Here is a 26,965-nt window from a genome sequence, read left to right on the forward strand (position 1 = left end):
CAACTAAGGTTTTGACTCAAGCCAACACCAAGGGAGAGTCTGAAAATGCTGAAGACTTTGAGTTTTCCCCAGACTTTAACAGAGTTCTCTCAGACTTTGAGAAAACAGTCTCGGAGTTTGAATCAGAGGAGCCAAAGGAACTCAGAAAGGGATCGGAATCGCCAGAGCACTCTGACTCAGATGTGGAATTCTTCGACTGCAGACAAGCCTTCAGTGACCATTCTGAGCCAGATGAAGTGAAACTGGAACATGAGGTTACCTATCGTATCTCTGAACCCCCGTCCCCAATGCCTGGGAGTGGCACTGATGTCAGCTTCCTGAAAGGGAGCGCTCAGCACACTGCTCACCCTTTCCTTCGAGTGGAAGATTACAAGCGCTTCTCTTCTGGCAGTGAAAGTCTCAGTGAATTTGCTTATGATTCAGAGGGGTCACGGGAGTGTCGAACAGACGGCAACCTCCCTGTGTGGGAGGAGCTTCCTTCCAGAGATCAAGCAGGGTATTACGATGATGATGACTTCTTGGGAAGGGTAAGGGGTTGAGCATGAGCACAGTGCTGCACTGGCTTTTCTTTTTTTTGCCTGGCCAGACTGGTTGCTGTGGTGCTGCAAGACTCAGAAGATTAAACACACACGTTTGCACTTTCCCTTAATGAGGCTGATGAGTGCTGTTGTGTGCATGAGGGCCTAAACTTTCATGAAAATAACAAAACTGTTGTTACTACTGTGATGCGTTGCTGTGTCATCAGTGGCTGAAAAAGTTGTTGACGTTGGTGGTGTGATGTATTTGTGGTTCCTTAATTTTGAAGTGAGCATTGTTGACATTTACGAGCTGCTCTATAGAAGTGATTCTATAACATATAACTCTTTGTTCACACCTGCACCTGTTTGCATCCTTTGATTTCTGCTTGTTGTTGTCCCCATCAGTGTGCGAAATACTATTTAAGAGAGTCCTGTGCTGTGAACTGTACTCAAAAATAATGTAGGCATACTTTAGCTTTAAAAGAAAAGTATATTTCGACCTAGCATATTTCCCATAAATGTGATAATTGTGACTCTATGGTTTGTGCTGACTTTGCACTTAGCAACTCCATTGTAGAGATTTGGGGAAATGAGGACTCAAACAAAACTACATATGTGTAAGCCTCCTACATCTTTCCAAATTATTTTTACATTACTCATTTCAAACTCTTGCCTGTCAAAGTAACCACAGAAAGTTTGACCCTGGAATAGCCATGTTGACTAACAGCATAGGGGTCTACATCCAGGGACGTTTTTGGTCTCCAGTCCAGAGTTGCGCAAACCCGCCCTGCACCTGCAAAGCTGAGAGCTGGAACCAATCCACCCTCAATTACCTTTAAATAAATTCCAACTTGAGACCTGACCCATAATCAGATACAGTATGATTGAAGCTGGGCAGTACAGACAGAAAAAAACTGTCTATAGGTTTCCAATGGTTTATGTTGCATCCCCACCTGCTCAGACCATGATTTCAAGTTTATACTATCCGATCATGTGCAGAACTTTGGCTGACTAGCATATCTCCTAACTTATTTTGCATGTGGAATTGTGTGTGTGTTTGACTTTAAAGTAATAAATAAGTCCTCTCAAACATGGACAGGAGTAGCAGAACTGCCAAGGATAAAAGTATTATTCCAGCTATATTTAGTGTATAGTTTTCAGAAGATTAACTGGCACCGGTGGCACCAGTGCCACCCCCTGCCAAAATCTGACCTAGATATTTAAGGGTGTTCTAGCTGTTAATCGGGGATTTGAGACTCCCTGTATTCCGCACACTGGTTCCCATCCTTTCACGTTTATCTCAGTTGAATGTGTTTGTATAACTGTGCCTTCTCTTCATCTCTCATCACTATTGTGTAAAGCCATACTTTTTTATTTAAACCTTGTTGGCAAGCGAACACGAAAGTGACGTTCAGAGAAAAGAAGGAACAGCTGCTGTGTGCAGGAGTGTGCTGTTGTAACACCTCATGCATTGACCCATGCTGGTTGTGTGCGCTCTCCCAGGAGATAGCGGAGGAGCTAGGGGTGCTGTCTTCTGATAGCTCAGAGGAGGAGGTGCTGACCACCAGGGTGGTCCGACGCAGAGTTATCATTCAGGTAAATGAGCATGATTCAGCTGTGCAGCACTGTGGAGTGGCACAGGGTTTGTGTTTAGGTGGGTAGGGGTGCTAGGTTTATATTTGTTGCTGGACTTGACTTACTGGGTTAATCATTTTATGCCGAACGTCCCCTACTTGCTCGTCACAAAAGTAAGAAACGTTACATTCTGCAATGCAGAAAGGAAAGTTTGTGTTCATTTGTTTGTGCACCTGCTTTCAATTCTTTCATGTCCACATCATTTCTTTGTTCTGTTAATAAACCCACAATGTTTGTTTTTTTACTTTGGCGCCTCCCATTGGTAGTGTCAATAAAGAGACTGGTAGGTTGCAAGACACCAATTTTCACCGATTCTGTCATCTTTATTTTACAAAAAACAAAAGAAACGTATGGCATCAGAGGAAAGATTCTATGATTGCATCGAAAATTATTCCTGAAGGGACTTTAACATACACTGTAGATATGGTGGTGTTGATCATGTATGGGTGATTTATATCATATGTTAATTGAAATACTTTCTCTGATGGAAATAACATGTTGTTGGTTGTTCCCCTTTGTGTAGTAGCATGTGAGCCAATAGTGTTTGGTCTTTTTACAGGCAGATGACCTACCAGATATCCCACCACAGACTGTCACAGAAGAGAAGTACACAGACGAGCATGGCAACATGGTAGTTAAGAAGGTACAACAACTTTATAATATACAGAAATTGCACTTAAAGTGCCCATATTATGAAAAAATCACTTTTTCTGGGATTTGGGGTGTTATTTTGTGTCTCTGGTGCTTCCACACACATACAAATGTGGAAAAAAACCCATCCATGCTGTTTTGAGTGAGGTTTCTGAATGCATCCTGCCTTCAGTCTCCGGGTGAGCTGGTCAAAATCGGCAGGGCTTTCTACGTCATCGGCCGAAACATTTGAATTCTCTGAGTCTCAGGTTCTGCAGGAGACTCTCCTCCTTCTTCAGGATCCAATTCTGGTTCAAACATGTATGGTTGTTGGCCATGTCCCTAACTTTCACACGTAGTTCTATCTAGTCATGTTAGTCTACACTCTCCCCGTTACTAATGTCTGTACCCAAGCACTGACTAAGTGAGTATCTGCGCATGTGCGACTCCCAACAGAGATGGAACAGAAGTGAGATGCCTCCCTCTGTAGCTGAAACAGAGAGCTCACACAGGGTGAAAAGAGGAGCTGTAGCAATGTGCAGTACAACAAAATATGGTGTTTTTTGAAAAATAAACCATGTAAACCTATTCTGATATAACCTCTAAATACAATTATCAAAGTGAAAATGAGCACAATATGACTTTAAAATCAGTACTATTCCTGGCCCTACATGATGAAAAATGTTAACCAGCCTTCACTGTTTACAGCAAAGTTATTCTCTTCCTGTTTTGTCCACCAGATCACACGGAAGGTGATTCGTAAATACGTGTCAGCGGATGGCATGGAGACACAGGAAGTGACCATCGAGGGCTCTCACCAGGAGACCGTGCAGATCGAGGAGGGGGACTCTGTCTCCAGAGTGGTGAAGAGAACGGTGCTGCACAGTGAGGGAGACCAAAGAGAGGTCAGCGTCATCTCCCAGCGACTTTTCATATGGTTTCACATTACTTTGGTTGCCATTATGTGACTTTTACATAATCTGTGTGATTCTGAAAATCATTTATTTATCTATTAATCCGTGGAAGTGTGTTGGTAATCTAATCCTGCTATTGTTCATTGCATTTTTTAGATCGCACATACTGTAGTTTTTTTTTTTTTTTTTACATTTGGTCATAAAGCCTTCAAGAGTTTTATGAAGTTCGGAAATGACCGACTTCTGACAAAAAATAAGCGAAGCTGTGGCCGGAACCCCAAACAAAAACTGCCCACCGAGGTTTCCAAGATGCACATCACCTAATAGTGAAACATACTGAAACTGCATCTATTAAAAATAAATTGTCTGCAATCTCATACATTTGAAAGGTAAAATTCGACACAAACTAGCTAGTTAATGTTGATAACTGTCCCTACTATTACATAGGGGAAATGATGTGTTACATTGCTTTGAGAACACATTTGTTGTTGTTTGTCTAACAAAACTCTTGTTGATTTTTTTCTCACTTTAAATGGAATTCAGGATTTGCAGATAAATGACTCAAAGTTATTAATCGATTATGAAAATAGTTTGTAATTCATTTAATAAGGGACAACTAGTTGATTCATCGTTGCAGCTCTACACTAAAGAACATAATACATTGTACATACAGTAGTACACAACAGTTGGTGCCTTGACATCTTGGTCGTCTTCTCTCCAGTTGAGCTTCTCGGAGCCGCGGGCCATGGGCACCGCCGCAGCGTCAGCGTTTGAGGTGGAGCCGGTGCAAGGTCGAAAGGTCAGCAAGGTTGTCAAGACGACGGTGGTGAGAGGCGAGAGGATGGAGAAGCAGACGGGGGAGCCCTCACTGGCTGCAGATCTCCCCTCAGCCAGACAGGACTTTGAGAAGGTCAGTGTGTCCCAAGATGCAGTGAGAATGATTCTACAACAGCTGATTTCACACATCCATAAGGGACTGTGGAGAGCATCTGTTGGTCATGAGAGGAAATATAAATATGTTGAGGTGCTGCTGGTCATGATACCAACATCATAGTGGATCTTTACGAGCCTTTCACTACATGCTAATATGTATGTTTTTAGAACTTGTCAGTAATGACTGTTCTTTATGTCAGATTCCCAGTGTTTGAGTTTCCTCTTTCCTCCCACTGATCCCTCTCTCCTCCCTCGTTCTTTCCCCTCCAGGCATTGAGTTATGCTGGAGGCTTTGGGAAAGGGCTCCTGCCTCATGTAGTAGAGAAAGAGATTGTGCAGGACGACGGTTCTGTGATTAAAAGGTTGGACAGCAGCATGGGAATGTGTAAAACTGATCACAAAGAAACTGGTGTTTACTAATACCGCCTTCCCACCAAGATTAGAGTGTATATGTGGTTTTTTTTAATATGCAGGAAAACCCTCTAAAAACAGGCGACAGGGTCACATATAACGTCACAGACACACTGGAAAACAGTGCATGGCTAGTGACAATGCTCTTTTTGATATCTGTTAATTATTTTTTACATCTATTTCTTATTCAGTCTCTCTTCCAAACTCGATGCCGAATAATTTGGAACGATGTCTGAGCGCTGCTTGGGCAGAGACGGATGCAGTTTGTAGTTGAGATGACAGAGGTGTACCAACGGAGGCAACATTACATCGCGCTGGAAAAGACGCGAAAATGAGCGCGTTCCCGATAAAAACTTGTGACTACTGCAGCATCGTCTGACTCGGGATAGAATGCAGATTGTAACCTTTCAGATGTTAGTGTGTGTTAGCGGGTTGGGAAAGGGGCGCAAGCAGAAGTTAACGGTATAGTAAGCGATGTTAATCTGATCCACTTTTTGTCAAAATCAATGAATATCTCCTCACGGTCACCTAGCTCTCTGATTTCTGTGTGCGTTAAAAAAAAAACGGTGTTAATACACAGCCCTGGCTGGGTAAATGGAAAACAAACAGAAAGGAGTGCACAAGCCACAAAACACTATTCCAGCCAATCAGCACCAGGCAGCGACAGCGGCCAGCGACATGGTAGGGGCGGGAGGGAGGAAGGCAGCATTTGAATGTGCCAGCCAGTAGTTCTCTGTCTGTGAATCTGGGGGGCGGAGCTTATGAAATATCAATCTTTGCGCAGAATCACTTACTGCACCTTTAACATGGAAGCATGCTGTGATTGGACTCAATTTTCTCACCTTTAATCTCTTCAATGTTTCAAAAAAAAAAATTTCATTTATCAAATTTTCATGACAAATTAAGTTGAACTATGACCAGGCCTGCCAACTTTTATTTTATAACGCAATTTTTACCATTAAGAGTTTTATTTTATAATTCTGCTTTCTCTCTCAGCTCATTCAGACCAGTGAAACAGCCAATCACATAACTCTCTCTTCTCTGTTGCTCTAAATACTACTACTACTACTAATAACTACTTATAAAGATTTAAAAGCAATCACAATGTATGAGGTTGATATATAATTAAGAGCCTTATAAGTTAATAAAATAATGTTAAAATCTATTCTAAAAGAGATGGGTAGCCAGTGTCGGGCAGCTAAAACAGAAGTTATGTGCTCTCTTTTCCAAATTTTGGTTAAAAGCAGCGTTTTGAACCAGCTGAAGTTTACCTAGCAGCTTTTTTGGGTATGCCCGTAAGAAGCGCATTACAATAGTCCAACGTGCTAGTAATAAAAGCACAAATCAAGAATGGTCTTACTTTGGCCACATTTCTTAGATAACAGAATCATACACTTTGTCATTTGGAGAAATGGCATTATAAAATAATAACAAGCTTTGGAAAAATGCTGGAATGAAATGCAAATGACTTTAAAAAAAATGTATTGTGAAAATCAGCAAGATAAATAAACATTTTAAAATGTATTGCACAATTTCATGGTTATAATATCTTTATATCATTATTTTTCACTTCAGCATTAATTACGGGGTGTAATATGTGTGTATGATTATTTCACTATTTGATTTGATGATTTCATTTTAATATTGGCAACCTGGGTTTCCACAGTGACAGATAGTGACTACTGAAATGTGGCTCATTTAACCTTAAGACAGTGAACGTGGGGATTGTAAGGTTGGCCGAGGCACAAAAACTGAGAAGAAGACCCAGTTTGCAGTCCAGGTGTATTTATTCACAGGATTGGTAACGTCAGTCTACTGCAGCCTGGCCCGACAAAAATGAACTGAAGAGAAAAAAAACATTTACCAATAGACAAAAACACCCCTCCGACTCTACCATACTTGGCGCCTTCCTCTGGAGAACCCCCTTACACAAGCCAATGGGACCTCGTCTGTGTGACTTATTTGTGTTTTGTTACACTATGACACACACTACTGTTACAACAACAACTTTTTGTCGGCTGCCTTCCGATATGAACAAACAGGCGTCAAGATGGCGCTGTAACATCACGCTACGCTGACACTATAACACCCACGCCTCCAAGCTGGCTTGATTTCATTCTAAACGGAAGTGGCGATGCAGCATGTGTGCATGTGAGTGTACATCTCAAAGCATGATTTATGCTTCTGCGTTAAAATCAACGCTGTGGCTACGTACGTGGAGACACCGACCCTAACCCTGACGTGCACCTCTCGAAAAATGTAACTACACGTCGCTCGGCCGTGGCTTGGTAACATCCCCCCCCCCTTGCCCTCCGACTCATTTCCTTGTTCTCCCTCTCCATAAACAACGTGAAATCAAGGAGAGGGTGAACTTTTCCTGCTCCAGACTTCCCACCGTGGTCAGAAAGAACAGTGGAGACACTTTGAGTCACTACTCGCTCTGGAGATAATCACCATCGCTCTCTCACTCAACCACACACTACACACTACACACACACGTGCCGGCCTTGATATTCTCTTTAAAGAGATCGACGCACACACCAACGCACACAAGTATGAACTTCAGGCGTAGGCTACGGCGAAAACCCTAAATCAGAACCATGACCCCCCACAGGGATGGCCGGTATCTGCTCCGTCCACGCCTGTAGACACGGCCAGGGATTTGATGGCCCGTCAGAGTTAGTTTGGAAGTGACGCACCTCTTTGTCTTTGTCCCCTTGCAGAAGCCAGATGCGTGAGTCGCGAACCCAGAAGAGGACTGTGGTGAGGGACGGCGAGGGGAAGCACGTGCACCTGGAGCGCGTGGACTCGCAGGCCGACGCCCTGCGGCCCGACGCCCTGCAGCAGCATCTGCACCGACTGCTCCAACGCTACTGCGAGGACGACCAGGAGGACCAGGAGAGCTTTGACTGAGCGTACATCTTCCACTGGAGCCTTTGGCGACGAACGCTTCCTCAGATCAACATGTTCCAGACCCCCCCTTCTTGTTGTCCTCGCCGATCACCTTTTTTTTATTGAATAATGGAACAGTATTTTGTGCTTTAACACTCTTCCTTCCTTCCCATTTTGTGTCATTTGCTCTTTTTGTGACCAAAGATTGCAACCTTTTTTTTTGCTTTTAGTTTTTACCCTCTGGCTGCTGTGGTGTGATTACGATACGACGCGCCGACGGTGGATCCTAGTCAAAGAGGGCATCTTGGACGTTTTCGCCTCACGCACGGGCCTCTTCTCGAAGAACTCTTGTAAACATTTGTACATAGAGGTAATGAAAAATCCGCTTGGACTAGAGAAAAAAACAAAAATCCCAAAAAAATTCAAAGCATTTAATACATTAGCCCACCTAAACGTGCTGTCCATGCACTGATTCAGCTGGAGAATGGCCACCGTACAGATGAGATTAATGTTACGTAGAGAATACGTTGGGAGGGTTGTGTGTGTATCACCACGGACTCTTTATACAGCCAAACGTCACCCTGCTGATCTGTTTACAAAGGCTGTGTGATCACACCTTTTTTCTCCCCATCATGCATCTGACCTTTTTGTGTGCGTCCGTCTTATTAATGTGTTTTGTGCATTCACATTGTATCTGTCACAGAGCTGCCACTTGTGTGTGTGTGTGTGTGTGTGTGTGTATATACCGTGTGTCTACTGAGAAAGGAAGTAGTGATGAGGAATGTTTTGCTGCAGATGGAGCACTGACCCCCCCGTCCTCCCGTAGCTCCTGTCGTCTGTGTTTCAGCCTCCACCTTCACACGCTGCTTCCAACGCTGCAGCCGGGCTCTTTTAACGTCCTCCATCGAGGCTTTTAAAGGATAAGGCTGGCTACATTTTTCCCTTTTGTCAACAAATCTCAAGTGCAGAGCCACCAACAATGAATTGACCTACTACCATAGTGTGTATCAATGCCTGATAGGTCTTATTTCTCTGTGCCATAGAGCCCATTGTTGTTCAAACACCAGACTATCCTCAGCCAGAAAACTATTATTAACTATTATCTATTAACTACTATATTCACATTTGTTGTTATGGAAGTAAGGTGACAGTGAGTATCAGAGTGCCAAATTCTGTGCAAGGAGGCAGGTTGGAGTGGGGAGCACATGCAAGCCGTATATTGATGTAGCCTAGGCTATATGGAGACAGTGACAGCTAGAGAAAGGACTACAGTACAGGAGTTAGTTACACATCACCATTATATTGTTTAGATACAACGTTTAAAACGGATTTTAAAGTCTTGTAATCTGTTCAAAGCGCGTTATCGGCACAGAAATATGCTCACGTGAAACTTTCAAAAAGTTTTGTGGGAGCACATGAAACTAAACTTTTTTTTTGTGCTCATGTCCCCTTAAGGGCTCCGTACGTAGTTGTGTCCTCACTAGTCTTGCATTGCCAATGGAGGAATGTCCGGCTAGTCCACACAGCATTCTGGGATGGGAGGAAAACGTGCTCTGGTTTATTGGCATTTTTTCAAACCAATCACAATCGTCTTGGGCGGTGCAAAACAGCCTCAGGAAGGAGCTTGTTTTGGTGGAATGTGTGTACGTTCAAAAGTAGTTTTAGTCATGCAACACAAAAATTCCGATTGGACAGATAGTCTAGCTAGCTGTCTGGATTTACCCTGCAGAGATCTGAGGAGCAGTTAACCATAGTCCTCACAAATCAGCCGGAGGTTAGAACGCCAACACAAAGGAAGAGTAAGGGGACGGACATCCAGCTGAAATTAAAGACATAGTTACACACAGTGTTTTTGTTGCCATTTCAAACGTTAACTACATGTTTAAAACTGCGACTGCGGTCATGTGTTACAGTCACATGTTTAAAACACCGTATCACAAAGTTAAATAGAACGCTCATATATCTGAATGGCGTTTTGGAAGTCATTGTCCATCGACTTATTCTGTTGCCTAGGTAAGAGGAGAGTGAGCCACACTGTTGCACTAGGTGACATGTTCCTCATTGTTTAGTTAAAACATTCTTGGCTCTGGAGAAACTTTGTCAAGACTGAGATTGTAACCCTGATGATGTCATAGTGATGTCATCAGGGTAATCTCAGTTTGGGTCTGGAGATTACTTATTTTAATTGAAATTGTTACAAGCTGGAGATGTGTGTGAAAAATATGGTTGCAGACTGGGAGGGTCTAATGAACAAATGCATTATGGTAAATATAGGAGTTTCTTTGGAGTTTGACTCGTACTAGGGACAAGTCAGGATATCTCTGCCTGTGGAACTTTACGGTGGCACTGTGTATGTGTGTGTGTGTGTGTGTGTGTCGCTGTCACTTTCTGTTTAGACACAACTTGTGGAATACATACGTAATTACAAGAACACTGACGAACAGCAGTGATACTAGGTTATTTCTAACAAATACAGCCTGTGGACAGAGAGATTTTGAAATGAATTATGTGGGAGGTAAAAGAGAGGACAGCAGGGAGAAGTGCAGGCAAATCAAAAACAGATCATTAACATAATACAGCATATTTTGTTTATAACTGATTATCAGCGTGTTTTCTTGGTAGTCTCTTGCAGTACGCGGGGAAAACAGGCCAGAATGTGTGAAGAGCCCAAATGGTAAACGTGGGCTGCGAAAGAAAGCAAGCAGCGCTTTGCAGTATAAACCCACTGTTATGTGCAATTTAATATCACTCCACCCTTTAAGGTCATAAAACATCACAATAAAACACATTTACAGTTTCTCTTCTTAGCCTGCATTATGGCTCATAGCGCAGAATGGAAGATCTTTTAATCAATTATCTATTCAGGAGATTTTAGCTCGTCATTGATGCTGTTCACACATTGTAATTGCGCGTGACGCTGCAAATCTATCGCTGTGCGTCAGGCAGAAACATTTTGACGTGAGCTTTAGTTACATCATTTCCAGTTTGTCCCTTAAACATTTAGGCTCCTTAATTGTTTTTGCAAATTAAGAGTCTTTCACATCATAATCCTATTATTCAAAATGGATCAAACACCCGCCTGACATCGTTTTAACTGACAGTCCAGAGGGAGGACATCCTGAGTTATTACAGCCCAGTCTCATGGCAGTTCGTGTAAATGTACATGTTATTCTTAATCTATTGAACGTGTTCACGGAAACGTTTTTCTCGTTTTTTACGTTGTGGACAACACGAAATTGTGAACCAATGTATTTCAATGGGAAGCATATTACTTTGCCACAGAACGAAATTGTAGGGAGTAGTATAAGAAGCCGAAAATCCGCGGGCTTTCACACCGGAGACCCTGGATCGCGTCCCGCGTGTGGCAGTACCTTTGTCCCGCGCGTTGCAGTTCCCTTTTCGGCGTGTCCCGCGTGTGACGGTTCCTTTCCCAGTTCTTTTTTTTTCCTAACCCCAACCGTCTCGTTATTGTGGCGTTTCATTTCCCGTGTCCTGCGAGTGGCGGCCGTAGCCGTTTTTGACGCAGCGTGTGGCGCATCGTTTCCCGATCGCGGGTGGCGGCCGTGCCGTTTTTTGGCCGGCGTGTGGCGCCTCATGAGGCCGCTTCCCGGTCCTTTTCCTCGGCCTCCGGCCTCCCGGCCGGCGCGTGGTACCTCATGAGGCCGCCTTCCAGGCGCCTTTCCCCGGGCCGTCCCGCCGGGCGCTGGCTCATGAGGCCGCCTCCCGGCGTCCTTTCCCCGGGCGCCTCGGTCGAGAAAAACGTGTATATTTACACGAAAAAAACGAGAAAAACGTTTCCGTGAACACGTTCAATAGATTAAGAATAACGTGTACATTTACACGAACTGCCGTGAGACTGGGTTGGTTATTAATGCAGTTAAGGGAGCTGGCATGAACACTGTCATTTATTATCGCCTTCGTCAATCCACATACACAGTCCTGCTGTCCAAAGTACTCCCTGGAGCACCAAATCTGGTCCGTAATCCGCCGCTAAAAATAGTCTCCAACAAATGCTCTATTGCCTCCCGTTTGAGTAACTAGTGACCAGCTGTTTGAGGAAATTACGGAGTCTTTTTAAATAACAAAACTATATATTTGTAAGCGATGTCATAAAACAGCAGCAGTGCATTTACTATTTTTTCATGCATGCTGCAAGAGGCAGCACAAACTGCAACTTTCATCTTCAGTTGGAACCAATGGGGTTGGGGCCAAGAGCCACAGGCAGGAAGTCAGAAAGTATTGAAAAACCAGCTAACACATTGTTGGTTTTTGGTCTTTTCATGGGGTTTGTTGACAATAATAAAATAAATATGGAATCACACCAGACTTATCCTTTAAGTTTATATAACACATATGCTTTGCTTTAATTGTTGTTGATTTTACTTTTTTCTTATCACTGCTATCAAAGGATTGACACATCAACCTAAAATATAAGCAAAGTCCGACTTCTACTGACTACTGTTGCCTCATACTGTACACGTAGTTCCTTTATTTATTTATTGCCATCCATTTGTGATCCCTGTATACTCCAGCAGTTGAAGCTGAGAGAGGGGTGTGTGTGTGTGTGTGTGTTTTGGTGTGCGTTTGAATGTGTTCTGAAATTAAACGTGAAGACAAATGAAGATTTTTTTTTTGCCATCATAGACAAACAGGATTTGATTTGAAGGCTGGCTGGATTGTGTACAGGCTCCATCTCCAGTTGAGACTTATCTATGTAACAATGCGATCCTCACGCTGCCGTTTACTTTGTGTGATCCAATCGAAGATTAAAAGAAATCAAAAGAGACCACCGATTTGTTAAATGAGCATCTTGTTTCCATGGTGATAATATATACATATTAACAGTGCAAATATCTATGCGGGCATGTATGACTTTATCAAATTATTACTAAAAACATCAACCTGAAACGCTACCAAGGCATCGCAGCTGCAGTGTGTACATGAACAATAAAGCTGTACATGTGTCAAATGTGACGTGATGTCGTTCTTTCTAACAGCAGCTAATAGGAGTGCATCTTTTAATCAATGTATGATTTGTCTGGTAAAAATCATATTTAAAAAAACATTTCAGGGAAATAACAAAAATAAATTGATAAAAATGAAACTGATTAAAATGCTTGTCAATTGAAGAATGGAGTTATACATCAATTGTTTGATTTAAAGCAGATTTGATTAAAAACAGTAGGAAAAGATGTGGCCGGGTTAGCTCAGTTGGTATAGTGGGCGCACATATATAGAGGTTTACTCCTCGACGCAACGGCAGCGGGTTCGACTCCGACCTGCGGCCCTTTGCTACATGTCATTGCCCCCTCTCTTTCCCCTTTCATGTCTTCATCTGTCCTGTGGAATTAAAGGCCTAAAATAATGTTTAAATAAATCGTAGGAAAAGAGGAGAAAATGAAACCAGAACAAACCAAGTCATTTGGCAGAAATCACACATTTTATTATAATACTAAAAACATACATCAGGATTGTCCCATCATGGTCACATTACATACCAGTGTCCCATCTGGAATGTCAATGCATCTTAGAAAGATAAAAAAAAAAAACTAAGTGTGGTGAGTGAGGGACAAATGTGATTAAACAAAAGAATGTTTTTTAGAAGCAAACAAAAATCTCAATATGTAAAACCCAACTGTAAGCATCAGTGGACACCCTGGGACTATATCCCCAAACCTTTCCCCGTGCTTTCCCATTAGTTTCCTCCCGCTTACATTTCACAACACCCTAACGGAAAGGGTTTTCCACATATAAACCATTAGATATAAATAGATATAAGTGATGCCAACAATCCCTTTTCATTTAACAGTGACACTCAAATAACAGAACTAAAACGGTGATTTAATGCTCAGTTATTCTGGCTAAAACTCAAATTCCCGTGTGCCCAGACAGCTCAGTTGGTAGAGCGGGCGCCCATATATACAGGTTTAGTTGACGCAGCGGGCCGGGGTTCGACGCCCACCTGCGGCCCTTTGATGCACGTCATTCCCCCCTCCCCCTCTCTCTCTCCCCTTACAGCTGTCTTGTCAAATAAAAGGCCTAAAATGCCCCCAAAAATATCTTTAAAAAAATAAATAACTGAAATTCCCTCATGACAAAAATGAATGGCTAACTTCCTTCCAGAACGGATTTGGCTTTCTCGTAAGTGGAAGAATTATGACTAGTGTTGTCCAGTGTAAAACATTGGCGTACACCAGTCATACACAGAATCAAGGTGGGACTCAATCAAAGTTGAAATTGGAAAGCATTAATAATGAGAAGTGGAGGGACAGGCATCAACATCACAATTTCAAAAGTAAACAAAAAATAGCTGATCAAATTCACATAATTAGTTCCTTACTGTATGAAAATATGATTTGACTGAAAAGTCACAGAATACCCCTTAAGAATTATATGTATGTCTATAGTCTATACATTCTTGATGATGGAGCTCCAAACAGACATGGTAAAACATATGTTTCAATTGATTTTCCCTTTTAAACATGTAGTTAAAATTCAAAGTAAACATACTTGGTACCAGTGGCAAACCAGAAAACAGATTTTTAAAATTAGCCAACTCAGTTCATTTGGCTACCGCTAAAGATTAAGCAAAGAGCGAGCGATTTACATCAATTACCAAAACATATACATCACCAAAACAAGAGCAAGCTTGTGCCTGGCCTTTAATAGATGGCAACGCTGAAAGGATACATGGGTAAAAAGCAGATATGTGATATATTGGTCATCGTGCCAAAAGGCAAAAAACATCACAAGAGCTTGTGAGTCCTCAATATGTGCAATATTCAAATGAAAAACTGTCACTGGAAGTTCCACATATTTCACCAGCCCATTAATAACGAATCAACCAGTGGTCTGAAACCACTTCTATTTCAAACATACGGATCTAAAAAACTCCTGGAATCAACACCAAACTCACACTACAAAATCATATTGTCAAGACTTGAAGTTTTCCCCTATGGGTATTTTTTTTTTCATCATGTACAACAATGTTCAGTCCAACAGGGACATTATGTAAACAACACACTGAGGGGGCAGAGCTCTAGCTGTCGGGGGCTAGGATTGGCTGAGGGATCTGATGGACACTTGGTAGGCGGGATCTGTTGTAGGCTGGAGGGTGTTTGTAGTCAAAGATGGTCCTCTCAACTGAAACACAAATCACATGTGGATTACTACTACTTAAAACCCCTTCCAGAAAATTACATTTGAATTATGACATTTCACTTTTCAACGGGATCATTAAGTCTACACTAGTACTAGTGCATGCAATGACATTTAAGGTAAAGGTGACAAGTTTGAATTTAAGAATTGCAGGAGAAGCCATGGCTGCAATCAATTTTAGGACCAACATTTTTAATTTGTGATTTAAATATCTGCGGGAGTTTGTGATATGTAGGGCTGGGTACAGAAACCCGTTGCTAATGTGGCACCTAAACAACCGGTATCTACCGGACCGAATAACAACGCAGATTTCGGTGACCCATTACAGTGCCACTTTAATGCCTGCGCTGCCCTCTGATGCTCCGAAACAGACGTTACAGGTAACAGAAACATCCCCGCACGTGACGCTAGTTAACACTACACTTGGCAGCAGGTAACGTTAGCCTACTGTTAGCTAGTAGCTGTTCTAAACGCTGGTCTGAAATGCTAAAAGCTAAACGGTCTTACATGTGGCTGTATTTCACTGGAAAGGATTCCAACAGTCTGCAGCTAGAGACAGAGGAGACCGGCTGACCTATGAGACGCCGTGGACGCTGCCGGAGAAACACCGCCAACTTAATGGTGCATTCAACTGCACCTCGTAAGATGATTGGTGCAACTCGAGAAACTAAGCTGTTGTTGTAAAGTAGCCTTCTGCCATCCAGCGGTTCTTTTTGGGGGGTTTACAGCAATTGACTGGTGAAATAAGTTATTGTTACTACAAGAAGCTTTTTAATTTGACCATATGGCCTTAGCAATAAACAAGCCGTGCTTTAACGTCACTGACTGTCGTTATCTGCGCCTCTTTTTTTTTTTCTTCATTTTTTAAGAATCGGTTCAGGCACAGTTACACAGCAGCATACACAGCAGATTAATGCAAGCAAGCTGATCAGGGAACAGGGAGACTTCTTCCTAAAATATGTCTTACTTGGTGGGCACAGTGGGCGAGCCGGAGCGGTGGAAGTGGATGTTCTGCCACTTGCCGTCGCGGCGGTGCCAGATGCGGGTCTCCTCTGACTGCATGGTGCGAGGCATGCCGTTGCTGTCGATGTACTGGGTGAGGCGGATGTAGGCGATGCAGGCGGCCTCGTCCCCGATCAGGTGGACGTGGGGGTTGAGCAGGATGGTGTGGATGGGCTGCTTCCCCTTGGACAGAGCTGCACAGGAGAAGAACATGAACACTGTGGTATGGACTTTAGTTTTGGCATCGTTGGGAAAAAGTTCCATAACGATCTTTCATATACAGTATGTGACAGTATATGTCATTCAAGTGGTCTGAGAGAAAACTAGATTTCTGCTCCTCCTCTTGGCTCTGTGTTTAGACTTTAGATAGATCTCCTGTTACGGGAGACTTTAACCAATGACAGGTCAATTTAGTGAGAGAGCGTTCCTATTGGCTGTTTTGTGCATGCGTATGCCCGTGCAACAGAGAGGGGAGAGGCAGGGCTGCAGGAAGAGGTCTCACTCTACTTCAAATCCTGTGGTTTTGCAGCTCTAAAGCTGCTTACACACCAACCAGACGGCCAAATGTCGGCAGAAAAGGCAGTTGGACTGCTCAGTCTCCCCGAGTTGGTCAAAAAAATGCCTCAGAACACACCGAAGAGACGAGACGTAATACGTCTCCATTACAGCACGCCGCGCAAATCTGTATTGTTGCCCAAAGAATTAAACGTCCCGCTCATCCCGCTCCCCGTTTCCGGCTTAGCACTCCACCAATCAGATGGGTCATTTGAGTCCGACTGCCGGCAGTGCCCGCCCACGCCGATTATAAGTGTCAAACTGGCCCAAATGAAGGCCGAAGGCCCCTTGGACAGACGACAGCACGGAACACACCAAATAGACTCGAGTCACCGACCTCGCCAGACTGTCCAACGGACGATTATCGGCTGTGTGTGTCCGGGCCTTAAGACTTAATGCGACAGCTCTTTAGAGGGTTATAGCACTTTAAAGGGGAATTCCAGTTTATTACAACTTGTGTCCTCTCTAACCATTAGGCCAAGACTGCCCACATATTATAATTATAGCTACAATCCCAAACTCCACTTCACTCCACCATGTGAAACACTAGTTATTTACCATTCTCAAAGTAGAAGCGGTGGAAGTCGGTGCCCTCCACTAAGTTGCCCAAGGCCTCCGGCTCGAAGGATGTGAGGCCAGGATCACAGATCTTCCTGAAATAGAACACCATACAGCTATCAGAGTCACGGAAGAATGTAGAAGATGGAAGTCTGTCAGATGAAACTAACATGAACTAACGTGTAGGCTTCAAAGTCGCCGTTGTTGATGGCCTCGATCAGCTGCTCGGTGACTTTAATGACCTCCTGCTTACGAGCTGAGAGACAGAGAAACACAGAAATGTTAGATTAGATGGGAAACCACCGCTGATGAATATGAAGAGAAACACGAATTAAGGTTAAACGGACCAGTGTGGAACACGAGGACAACATCCAACCAAAATCACAACATCTCAAAAAACACACCGAAATACACTGAATGAAGGAAAGAGTGGTAGGTTAGTCAGCATGGTTCAATATATAACTTCAACATTACCTTTCATGCTAAGTAGGCAAGCTAGGAAACAATGAATGGAAAGAATAAGAGCTGTTGCTGTGGCACACACACAATCCATTTTTTTACCTTCAACAGCTGGTCCACTGCCGTTCCACGCTAACTGAACACCAACAGTCTGCTGCTGTGTTCTGCTGGCTACTGGCTCTGCACTGGTTCCCTCAAGCGACAACCAAACCAAAACACTAACTGCAGAAAGGCGAAACATGCTCCCCGTGTAAAGTTTGCCTTTTTTGTTCCAGAGATAAAACTAGCCTCTGCTGCCTCAGACAGGCTAGTAGTAGCAGGAAGAGTTGGATACAAGCAGAACACCCTCCTCTGATTATATAAAAAGCCTGACACAGCGGACGTAAGGTTGTGGACTTTACTTTGCAAATAGAAACTTGGTACTGGCCAGGTTTACAAAGACACTATCAGTTTGCTACTGGGGCCCTATAGACACTGCAGTGTATATAAGAAGCCTTTAACCTGACTCAGCCAGTTTGCTTGGGGTCAACAACCAAAAGTGGGAGAAGAAACTACAGTAACTACATCTTTTCCAGTAATTCAGCTAAGCACAATTGCTTTCCATTTCCAGCTCGTGAGATTTCTGCTCTCATCCTAAGGCTGGCTGTCTGTTGAACTTTTTGATACAATAACTTTCCCAATGCCAAAATGATACTTTTTCCCCCTCACCATTACCTGGAGACGTAAGTGTAAGGTGATCCTTTATTTCTTCTTTAAAACACAAGCAGTCGACTCGATATTGCTATCTCGTTTCACTTCATTCATTCAGCCTGACATTGTGTGCGTGATGTGTTTTTTTAATGTTGTCCAAATCAATCAGTGTGAGTGACGTATCCGTCTTGCTGAAGCAGTTTTCAGGCGACACCAGAGCTGTTGTAGTGGGTGCTGGAGTAATGTTTGTCCAAACTCCTGATGTAATAGTTATTTCGGCAAGTGGATTCCAACAGCCTGTACAGCTGTGTCCACCTCCGTCACATTCATCCCCGTCCTTTTCCCCTGGATGTAGGTGTGGATCCATCAGTAGCTACTAGGGCTGGCTATCGTTCAAAAATCTTCGATTTGACCGAAGGAAGCCTTTACATGTAGGACTCTATGTTTGAAGCAGTATTATTGTGTGGTATAGTTTCACTTAGAAAAATTTGTTTGAGTAATTGTTCTACCACTGTATATATCAAAACTTAAACCTAATTCTAAACAATGACATTTCCAGGGTCACTGCCTCACATCTGGCGGATCCAGATGTCCCTCACCTTCCTCTCTCTGCTGCTCGGTTCTTTCTGGGAATGATTGTAAAGATTTACAAAGAATATGTTTACGGCATTTCCTCTCTAACTGGGATGTTTTGGGACCGATTGGTGGGATTGCTGTGGACGAAGTACACACGGAGATACTCTGGTAAGAGCCAATGAGTTTTAACCGTGTATCCAGCTATATTAAATAGCTCACGTTACTGTATTGTGTCAACAGTTTACTTCATTTAATATTGTATGTGGGGTTTTCTTTTGCGGGGTGCGAATGTTCCACCAAACAAGTTTCTTCCCGAGACTATATTGAAGAGTCACCGTTCCTGCGTCCGGAGCTTAGCGATCGCCCAAGAAAGGACTTTTTCTCCTATCTTAGAACGTATGTGTGGTGTAGCCAGACCTTACTCCACAGCGCTGTGGCGATAGAGCTGGCAATAAGAGACTAACTTTAACCCAGAAACGTGTGTATTGTACTGCAGAAACCCATATTAGCAGAGGTAATGTTAACACAGCAGAGAAAGACTTCTCCTGTCTCTCTGAAAACACTTAGTTAACACTTAAGTTATTAACACTTAAAATACAATCTTGGCTGTAGGGCTGTGCTCGATTGAAGAAATTCTTAGTCGACCAACACTCATTCAATTGTATCGACTAATTGATTAGTTGATTTAATCGACAGATCTGTAAATCGGAGTTTCTCCGCAAAGAGTCATGCAAAAGTGCCACTTTAATTCTTGTGTTTACCAGAGATGTGCTTGTACCTTTCTTGGAAATAAGTCATTCAGCATGAAAAAAAGCATAAAACATGACTAATCGACTAAAGAAATCTAAGTTGACCAAGACCAAAACGGCCAATTAGTCGACTAATCGGCTAAAAGGGAGCAGCCCTACTTGGCTGATAGTTCCAGCCTGGATCAATGTAAGTATTTTACATTACAAGTCATTTAGCGGACGCTTTTATCCAAAGCGACTTCCAATTAAGTGCTTTCAACCTCAGACAACAAGTACAGTAGTAAGTGCAAAGTAAGTGCGCTCTGTCCCTCTAAAAATAAAAACCTGACAAAAAGCGAATTGGATGCACTACGCTCTTTGGAATCTAGACAGGACATTATTATTCGCCCTGCCGACAAGCAATTGTTGTTATGGGTTTAAAGAATTATGATTGTGGTATATTCAAATTGCTAAATGATGAAAAACACTATCAGCCTCTTCTATGTAACCCTACATCCAGCACAAAAAATATGATCGATGAATTTATTGATATATCTCATAAAAAAGGCTGGATAATCGATAAAGAAAAGGCTTTTCTATTGAGTGACCACCCCCGATGTCCAGTATTTTATGGTCTCCCCAAAATCCACAAATGTCTTGATGATCCTCCTTTGCGCCCTATTGTATCTGGCATAGGGAGCCTTACGACCCTCTCTCACAATTTGTTGATTTTTTCTTGAAAAATATGTTCACAGTTTACCATCATATTTGGGGGATACAACTGATGTTTTGAATTTGATTAATGACTGGAATTGTGAAAGTAATGATGTCCTTGTGTCTTTGGATGTGCAAAGTCTTTATACATGTATACCCCATCACATTGGCCTACTCGCCATGTCGCATTACCTGGCTAAACGTCCCATTGATGTTCTGCCTCCACTAGAATTTCTTCTTAATCTTGTTGAGATCATTCTATCGAATAATTTCTTCAAATATTCTGGCAAATTTTACCTACAACTACAAGGGACTGCAATGGGAAGTACTTTTGCACCCTCTTATGCTTGTTTGGTGATGGGTTTATGGGAAGAAAAATATATACATAATATCATAAATAATCCTTTTCATTCCAAAATATCACTGTGGCGTAGATACATAGACGATGTTCTCTTAATATGGAAGGGTCCCCCTAGTGAGCTAAATCAATGTTTTATCTATGTAAATTCCTCCACTGATTATTTGTCCTTTACTATGGAATGTGATAACCAGTCCATTGATTTTTTAGATCTCACCATCTTTAAGGACGTTAATAATATTCTACAGTCTACCATTTACCGTAAACCCCTTAGTAGGAATACCCTTTTACGAGCCGATAGCAACCACTCGCCACATCTGGTCCGTAATATACCAGTGGGTCAGTTTTTGCGAGTCAGAAGAAATTGTAGTACCTTAGCTGATTTTATGTCCAAAGCAGCTCATTTAGCGCATCGTTTTGAACAACGAGGTTATGATAAATCTGACATTACAAAAGCATGGGACAGGGCTCAAAGTTCAGATCGCGCCTTACTTTTGAAGAAAAAAACCTAAGTTACAAATAACACCCAATGTATTCTTTTCGACGGGCTATACTCCAGAAGCAGGAAGAATGAAAAATGTTATTCGCAAGCACTGGCATGTCCTTAAGAGTGACCCGACACTGAAAGACATATGCGCCAATCCGCCTAGGTTCATATTTAGGCGTGCCGGTAATATTCGTGACCGACTGGTCCACTCAGACATGTCTAATCCACCTCAGACTACTTGGCTTTCAAACCCACCCCTTGGTTTTTATAAATGTGGTAATTACGCGCAATGCCTCGAATTACGACTAATCTGAAGGAATTTTCACATCCCCGCACGGCAAGAAATATTCTATCTCTTCATTTATTAATTGTAACAGTACACATGTTGTGTACCTTCTAAAATGCCCTTGTGGACTGGTATATAGGTCAAACTAAACGTCCGGCTCAAATTAAGGATATCTGAACACAAGACAGCTATTCGGACCCAGAACATAACTTATGCCATGGCGAGGCATTACAAGCAGGCTAATCATGGCCCCCCTGCATCACTGAGGTTCTGGGGAATTGAGAAAATCACACCCCCACCCAGGGGTGGTGATATTATCAATATACTCCTATGCAGGGAAGCCTTTTGGATACATACACTTGGCTCTTTAGAACCTCTAGGCTTAAATGAAGAATTAAATTTGACTTGCTTTCTCTAATGACAAAGTGTGTTATAGTATAGTATTTAGATAAATATACGTTTAGTCCCCATTGCCCTGTGAACATCTTTGTATAAAAACTTTTAAATTTTTTTTACATTTGTATAAATCTTTTACATTTGTATATTTTTGTTTGTATATATTCATCTTTGGTTTGGTTATGGGCATTTGCCCTTTAACGACTGATTACTGAGTGTAACACCTTGGTTGAGATGGGTGTAACTTTAGATTGTCACTGCCCCTTTGGGCACAATCACACCTGTTGATGATCCTTATTAAAAGGGTCCATTGCCCATTTTCTCCAAGGACTCTGATGAAGATGTAACTATGCATCGAAACGTTAGTCATTGTTATGCACCTTAAGAAATAAAATCATCAAGTAGAAGACATCCGTGTTGCACCGGCAATTTTTTGCTATTTATTCTGTTGTGTCCCGCCTTGGTTGCACCGGATTGTTGTGGTCTGCAGAAGCGCAGAGAACTCCCCCTTTTTTCCGTAAAGTATTTATCAGTTTGACTCCGTATGAAATAGGAGTAGTAATATCAGTATGAAGAGCTTTGCCTCAGTCAGTGGAATCCTGTCTGAATGCTCCACAGTATCTGTGAAGTGGAAACAATGCCCTCTGAGCTTCTGTCAGCTGTATAACAAATAGTCTTTTCCTCTGGGATCTCCTATTAGAACACGAACACGAACACACACGAACACACACGAACACACACGAACACACACGAACACACACGAACACACACACACACACACACAAACACACACACACACACACACACACACACACACACACACACACACACACACACACACACACACACACACACACACACACACAGCAGGAGAAGGACTGTTGAGCCGACAGTAACAAAGTACAGAAGCCTAAACTCTAACTGCAGGAAGTGATGTCACCCACGGACACAAACCCACAACACTGACTAAACGTGACTCTGGTCAGTATTTGTGCTGCGGTCTGACTCTCCATTGAGTAGAAGGAGTTCCAGAAACTTTTTAACCATACCTTATGTAATATTCCTACAAATCTTTTTTTCTTTTACTTAACAAAAGGAACCTTCAACCCCAAATATTCAATGCTGTCTACAGCAGGGGTCATCAACTACATTTTTTCAAGGGCCAGAATTTTTCTAAGCAGACACTCTGGGGGCCGGACTTTGAAATAAAATGAATTTATACCTAATACGCCTATTCTTGTTCAAAATTTTCACTTGCTTACTGAATTAATGCCTTTTTTTTTACATGTATTAGTGTGAGCAAACTCCTAAAAACATGGAAACTCCATAATGATAACTGGCTCTTTAACTAGAAAATGATCTCAGACTAGGAGGCAGCTCACTGAGGAGTGATGGTTAAAGTCTGTGATTATGGAAAAATTATTGTAGTATGCAGCGTCCTGATTGGTGGAAAATGCTTGCAGAAAGAAATGGTTGTTGTCAGGTAAACATGTCACTGTCAAAGAGGCTGAAGCGAAAAGTTGACGTGGAAAAGCCAAAAGCCCATAAGCACTTTAATGTATGAAATACTGTTCAAAATAATACAACCAGCATCATCAAGAATGAAGAACTCAAACATAACGATCGCGTCATTCACGTGCATATTAAGTAACCACATCTGTTTTAGTCTCCATAGATTTACCGCTCCAGCGGTAGAGCTTTTGTTTCAGCTTGTTTGTAAAAATGTGCTATTTGCAGAGTAGAGCTGTGTTTGCGTAAAACAGTGCGGTGGACAAGAGTGGACTGAGCAGACAGAGCAGATTGAAATATTGCTTTCTACATGTTGATGCCGGTCTACACAGGTGAGTGCATTGATAAGTATTGGCTTTTTACTCACGAAGGTTTAATTGTAGCCTATTTACAGAAAAGAGACTAGCTTGAGTTAATCTGCCCCAGCAGACATTGGTAACTCTCTCTGTATCGTTCCCAGTCAGGTGCTGCGTGTTTTAACGCGCACACATCTCGGCTCAGCGGTGTGTGTGTTTTAACGTAACACATCTCGGCTCAGCGGTGTGTGTGGAGCTCGGGAATCGCTGTACAGAATCCCGGCATGTGAATAGAGATGCAAATACAGGGGGCTGGGTTTTTGCTCTAAATGCTTGAAATTATAAATAACAGAACGCATTTTTTCCTCTTTACATTTTGTGAATCCATGATTATTCTGCGGGCCAGACTAAAAGCTTTGGCGGGCCGGATGTGGCCCGCGGGCCACCAGTTGACCTTCACTGGTCTACAAAGTGAACAGCCTCTGGCCTGTTAGATCATGGTAGAAAGAAGAAATTTGCCTAAAAAAAAATTAAAACGTCTAAAATAAGCAACTTTTTGATCCAATTTAGGAACTGTCTAATGATGGAATAAGTGAATACGATTACACCTGCATTTTGTAATACAAACCCTGAACCCAATATGTAAAAAATTACAAAATGCACTTTTAACGAAAATGTAATAATATAGTGCATTATGTAATAACCAACCAAAATGGAAGTCTTTTTCTCTACTGGCTTTGAAAGGCATATTTAGCCTGTTCATAAAGCTCACATTAGCTCAACTGCATGCCGCATTATGTAATCATTCATTACAAAATTCGGGGAAATTTATTATTATTCCATAATGCGTTGTAACAAGCCCAGAACCTAAAGTTTAGTCTACTCTAGTTCTAAGTAATGACAACAAAACTGTCAGCACGTCAAGAGGATACAAGCCTTCCGTGATCTCACTCCCCCCCCCCCACACACAGTTGCTAGTAACCAAGGAGGACACAGAGGATTAAAAAAACATGATGGACTCTTCACAATCTTCTGAACACATACATACATACATACACACATACATACATACATACAGTGCCTTGCGAAAGTATTCGGCCCCCTTGAACGTTTCGACCTTTTGCCACATTTCAGGCCTCAAACATAAAGATATAAAACTGTAATTTTTTGTGAAGAATCAACAAGTGGGACACAATCATGAAGTGGAACGAAATTCATTGGCTATTTCAAACTTTTTTAACAAATAAAAAACTGAAAAAGTGGGCGTGCAAAATTATTCAGCCCCTTTACTTTCAGTGCAGCAAACTCTCTCCAGAAGTTCAGTGAGGATCTCTGAATGATCCAATGTTGACCTAAATGACTAATGATGATAAATAGAATCCAGCTGTGTGTAATCAAGTCTCCGTATAAATGCACCTGCTCTGTGATAGTCTCAGAGGTCCGTGTAAAGCGCAGAGAGCATCATGAAGAACAAGGAACACACCAGGCAGGTCCGAGATACTGTTGTGGAGAAGTTTAAAGCCGGATTTGGATACAAAAAGATTTCCCAAGCTTTAAACATCCCAAGGAGCACTGTGCAAGCGATAATATTGAAATGGAAGGAGTATCAGACCACTGCAAATCTACGAAGACCCGGCCGTCCCTCTAAACTTTCAGCTCATACAATGAGACGACTGATCAGAGATGCAGCCAAGAGGCCCATGATCACTCTGGATGAACTGCAGAGATCTACAGCTGAGGTGGGAGACTCTGTCCATAGGACAACAATCAGTCGTATACTGCACAAATCTGGCCTTTATGGAAGAGTGGCAAGAAGAAAGCCATTTCTTAAAGATATCCATAAAAGTGTCGTTTAAAGTTTGCCAAAAGCCACCTGGGAGACACACCAAACATGTGGAAGAAGGTGCTCTGGTCAGATGAAACCAAAATCGAACTTTTTGGCAACAATGCAAAAACGTTATGTTTGGCGTAAAAGCAACACAGCTCATCACCCTGAACACACCATCCCCACTGTCAAACATGGTGGTGGCAGCATCATGGTTTGGGCCTGCTTTTCTTCAGCAGGGACAGGGAAGATGGTTAAAATTGATGGGAAGATGGATGGAGCCAAATACAGGACCATTCTGGAAGAAAACCTGATGGAGTCTGCAAAAGACCTGAGACTGGGACAGAGATTTGTCTTCCAACAAGACAATGATCCAAAACATAAAGCAAAATCTACAATAGAATGGTTCACAAATAAACATATCCAGGTGTTAGAATGGCCAAGTCAAAGTCCAGACCTGAATCCAATCGAGAATCTGTGGAAAGAACTGAAAACTGCTGTTCACAAACGCTCTCCATCCAACCTCACTGAGCTCGAGCTGTTTTGCAAGGAGGAATGGGCAAAAATGTCAGTCTCTCGATGTGCAAAACTGATAGAGACATACCCGAAGCGACTTACAGCTGTAATCCGCAGCAAAAGGTGGCGCTACAAAGTATTAACTTAAGGGGCTGAATAATTTTGCACGCCCAATATTTCAGTTTTTTATTTGTTTAAAAGGTTTGAAATATCCAATAAATTTCGTTCCACTTCATGATTGTGTCCCACTTGTTGTTGATTCTTCACAAAAAAATACAGTTTTATATCTTTATGTTTGAGGCCTGAAATGTGGCAAAAGGTCGAAAAGTTCAAGGGGGCCGAATACTTTCGCAAGGCACTGTACATACATACATATATACACACTGAGAAATCCAGAGAGAGTTGTGTGGAGCTGATAGTCTTAATTAGCTTTGTAGCATCTCATTTGGCAATGGCTTAAATGTAACGGATGTTCGTTAATATCAAAAAGTTACGCACCAAAGCTTTAAGTCATCTTTTCTTCAATTTCAAACCTGAGGAAATGGATCTTCAAAAAAAGATTTCTAATACATCCGCTTTTCCAAAACTCTAACCCTTAACAGGCCGAGGCCTTGGTGGACTTGGCTACTACAAGTCGATATAATATGTAACAAATGTCATATAACATGAAGCAAAGTGTTTTAGTTCAGTCTACACATCCTGGCAGATACAAATTCTTTAACAAGCCTCAGAAAAGCCGTCCAATTAAAGCCCAGAGCACACACAGACAGACATTACAATCATACCCGAGAGTCTGTGCCACAACTTGATCATGGAAGTCTTCTCAGTTTATACAAGGCCTGTGTTGTAGCCAATGCTTTTTGTGAAATAATCCTAAAATCCTTCAAATGAAAACATTCTGAGAGAAAAAAAAAAACAA

The 26,965-nt window shown here is 42.2% G+C and overlaps 2 protein-coding genes across 26 annotated transcripts in view; one reads left to right on the top strand and one right to left on the bottom strand.

Annotated features, from left to right (window-relative positions):
- Nucleotides 1-9,527, top strand: part of ank2b (ankyrin 2b, neuronal) — a 171,309-nt gene extending 161,782 nt beyond the window's left edge. For 11 of the 16 annotated variants that reach the window (XM_039821740.1, XM_039821745.1, XM_039821738.1 and 8 more), the window contains 6 exons: nucleotides 2,022-2,114; nucleotides 2,713-2,796; nucleotides 3,524-3,688; nucleotides 4,419-4,607; nucleotides 4,901-4,992; nucleotides 7,765-9,527. In XM_039821740.1, the coding sequence (XP_039677674.1) occupies nucleotides 2,022-2,114; nucleotides 2,713-2,796; nucleotides 3,524-3,688; nucleotides 4,419-4,607; nucleotides 4,901-4,992; nucleotides 7,765-7,954 (813 nt within the window). In that variant the 3' untranslated portion in view covers nucleotides 7,955-9,527. The remainder of the gene's footprint in view (nucleotides 1-2,021; nucleotides 2,115-2,712; nucleotides 2,797-3,523; nucleotides 3,689-4,418; nucleotides 4,608-4,900; nucleotides 4,993-7,764) is intronic. The other 5 variants (XM_039821750.1, XM_039821751.1, XM_039821748.1 and 2 more) reach the window with 4 other exon arrangements.
- Nucleotides 9,528-13,351: 3,824 nt separating this feature from the next.
- camk2d1 (calcium/calmodulin-dependent protein kinase (CaM kinase) II delta 1) overlaps nucleotides 13,352-26,965 on the bottom strand; it is a 119,417-nt gene continuing 105,803 nt past the window's right edge. For 7 of the 10 annotated variants that reach the window (XM_039821762.1, XM_039821757.1, XM_039821763.1 and 4 more), the window contains 4 exons: nucleotides 17,387-17,462; nucleotides 17,207-17,301; nucleotides 16,059-16,287; nucleotides 13,352-15,076 (listed from right to left, as the gene is read on the bottom strand). In XM_039821762.1, coding sequence (XP_039677696.1) covers nucleotides 15,073-15,076; nucleotides 16,059-16,287; nucleotides 17,207-17,301; nucleotides 17,387-17,462 — 404 coding nt within the window. In that variant the 3' untranslated portion in view covers nucleotides 13,352-15,072. Of the gene's footprint in view, nucleotides 15,077-16,054; nucleotides 16,288-17,206; nucleotides 17,302-17,386; nucleotides 17,463-26,965 lie in introns of those variants that run through there. The other 3 variants (XM_039821765.1, XM_039821766.1, XM_039821764.1) reach the window with 1 other exon arrangement.

Source organism: Perca fluviatilis, chromosome 14, assembly GCF_010015445.1.
Source record: "Perca fluviatilis chromosome 14, GENO_Pfluv_1.0, whole genome shotgun sequence".
NCBI classification, from domain to species: Eukaryota; Metazoa; Chordata; class Actinopteri; order Perciformes; family Percidae; genus Perca; species Perca fluviatilis.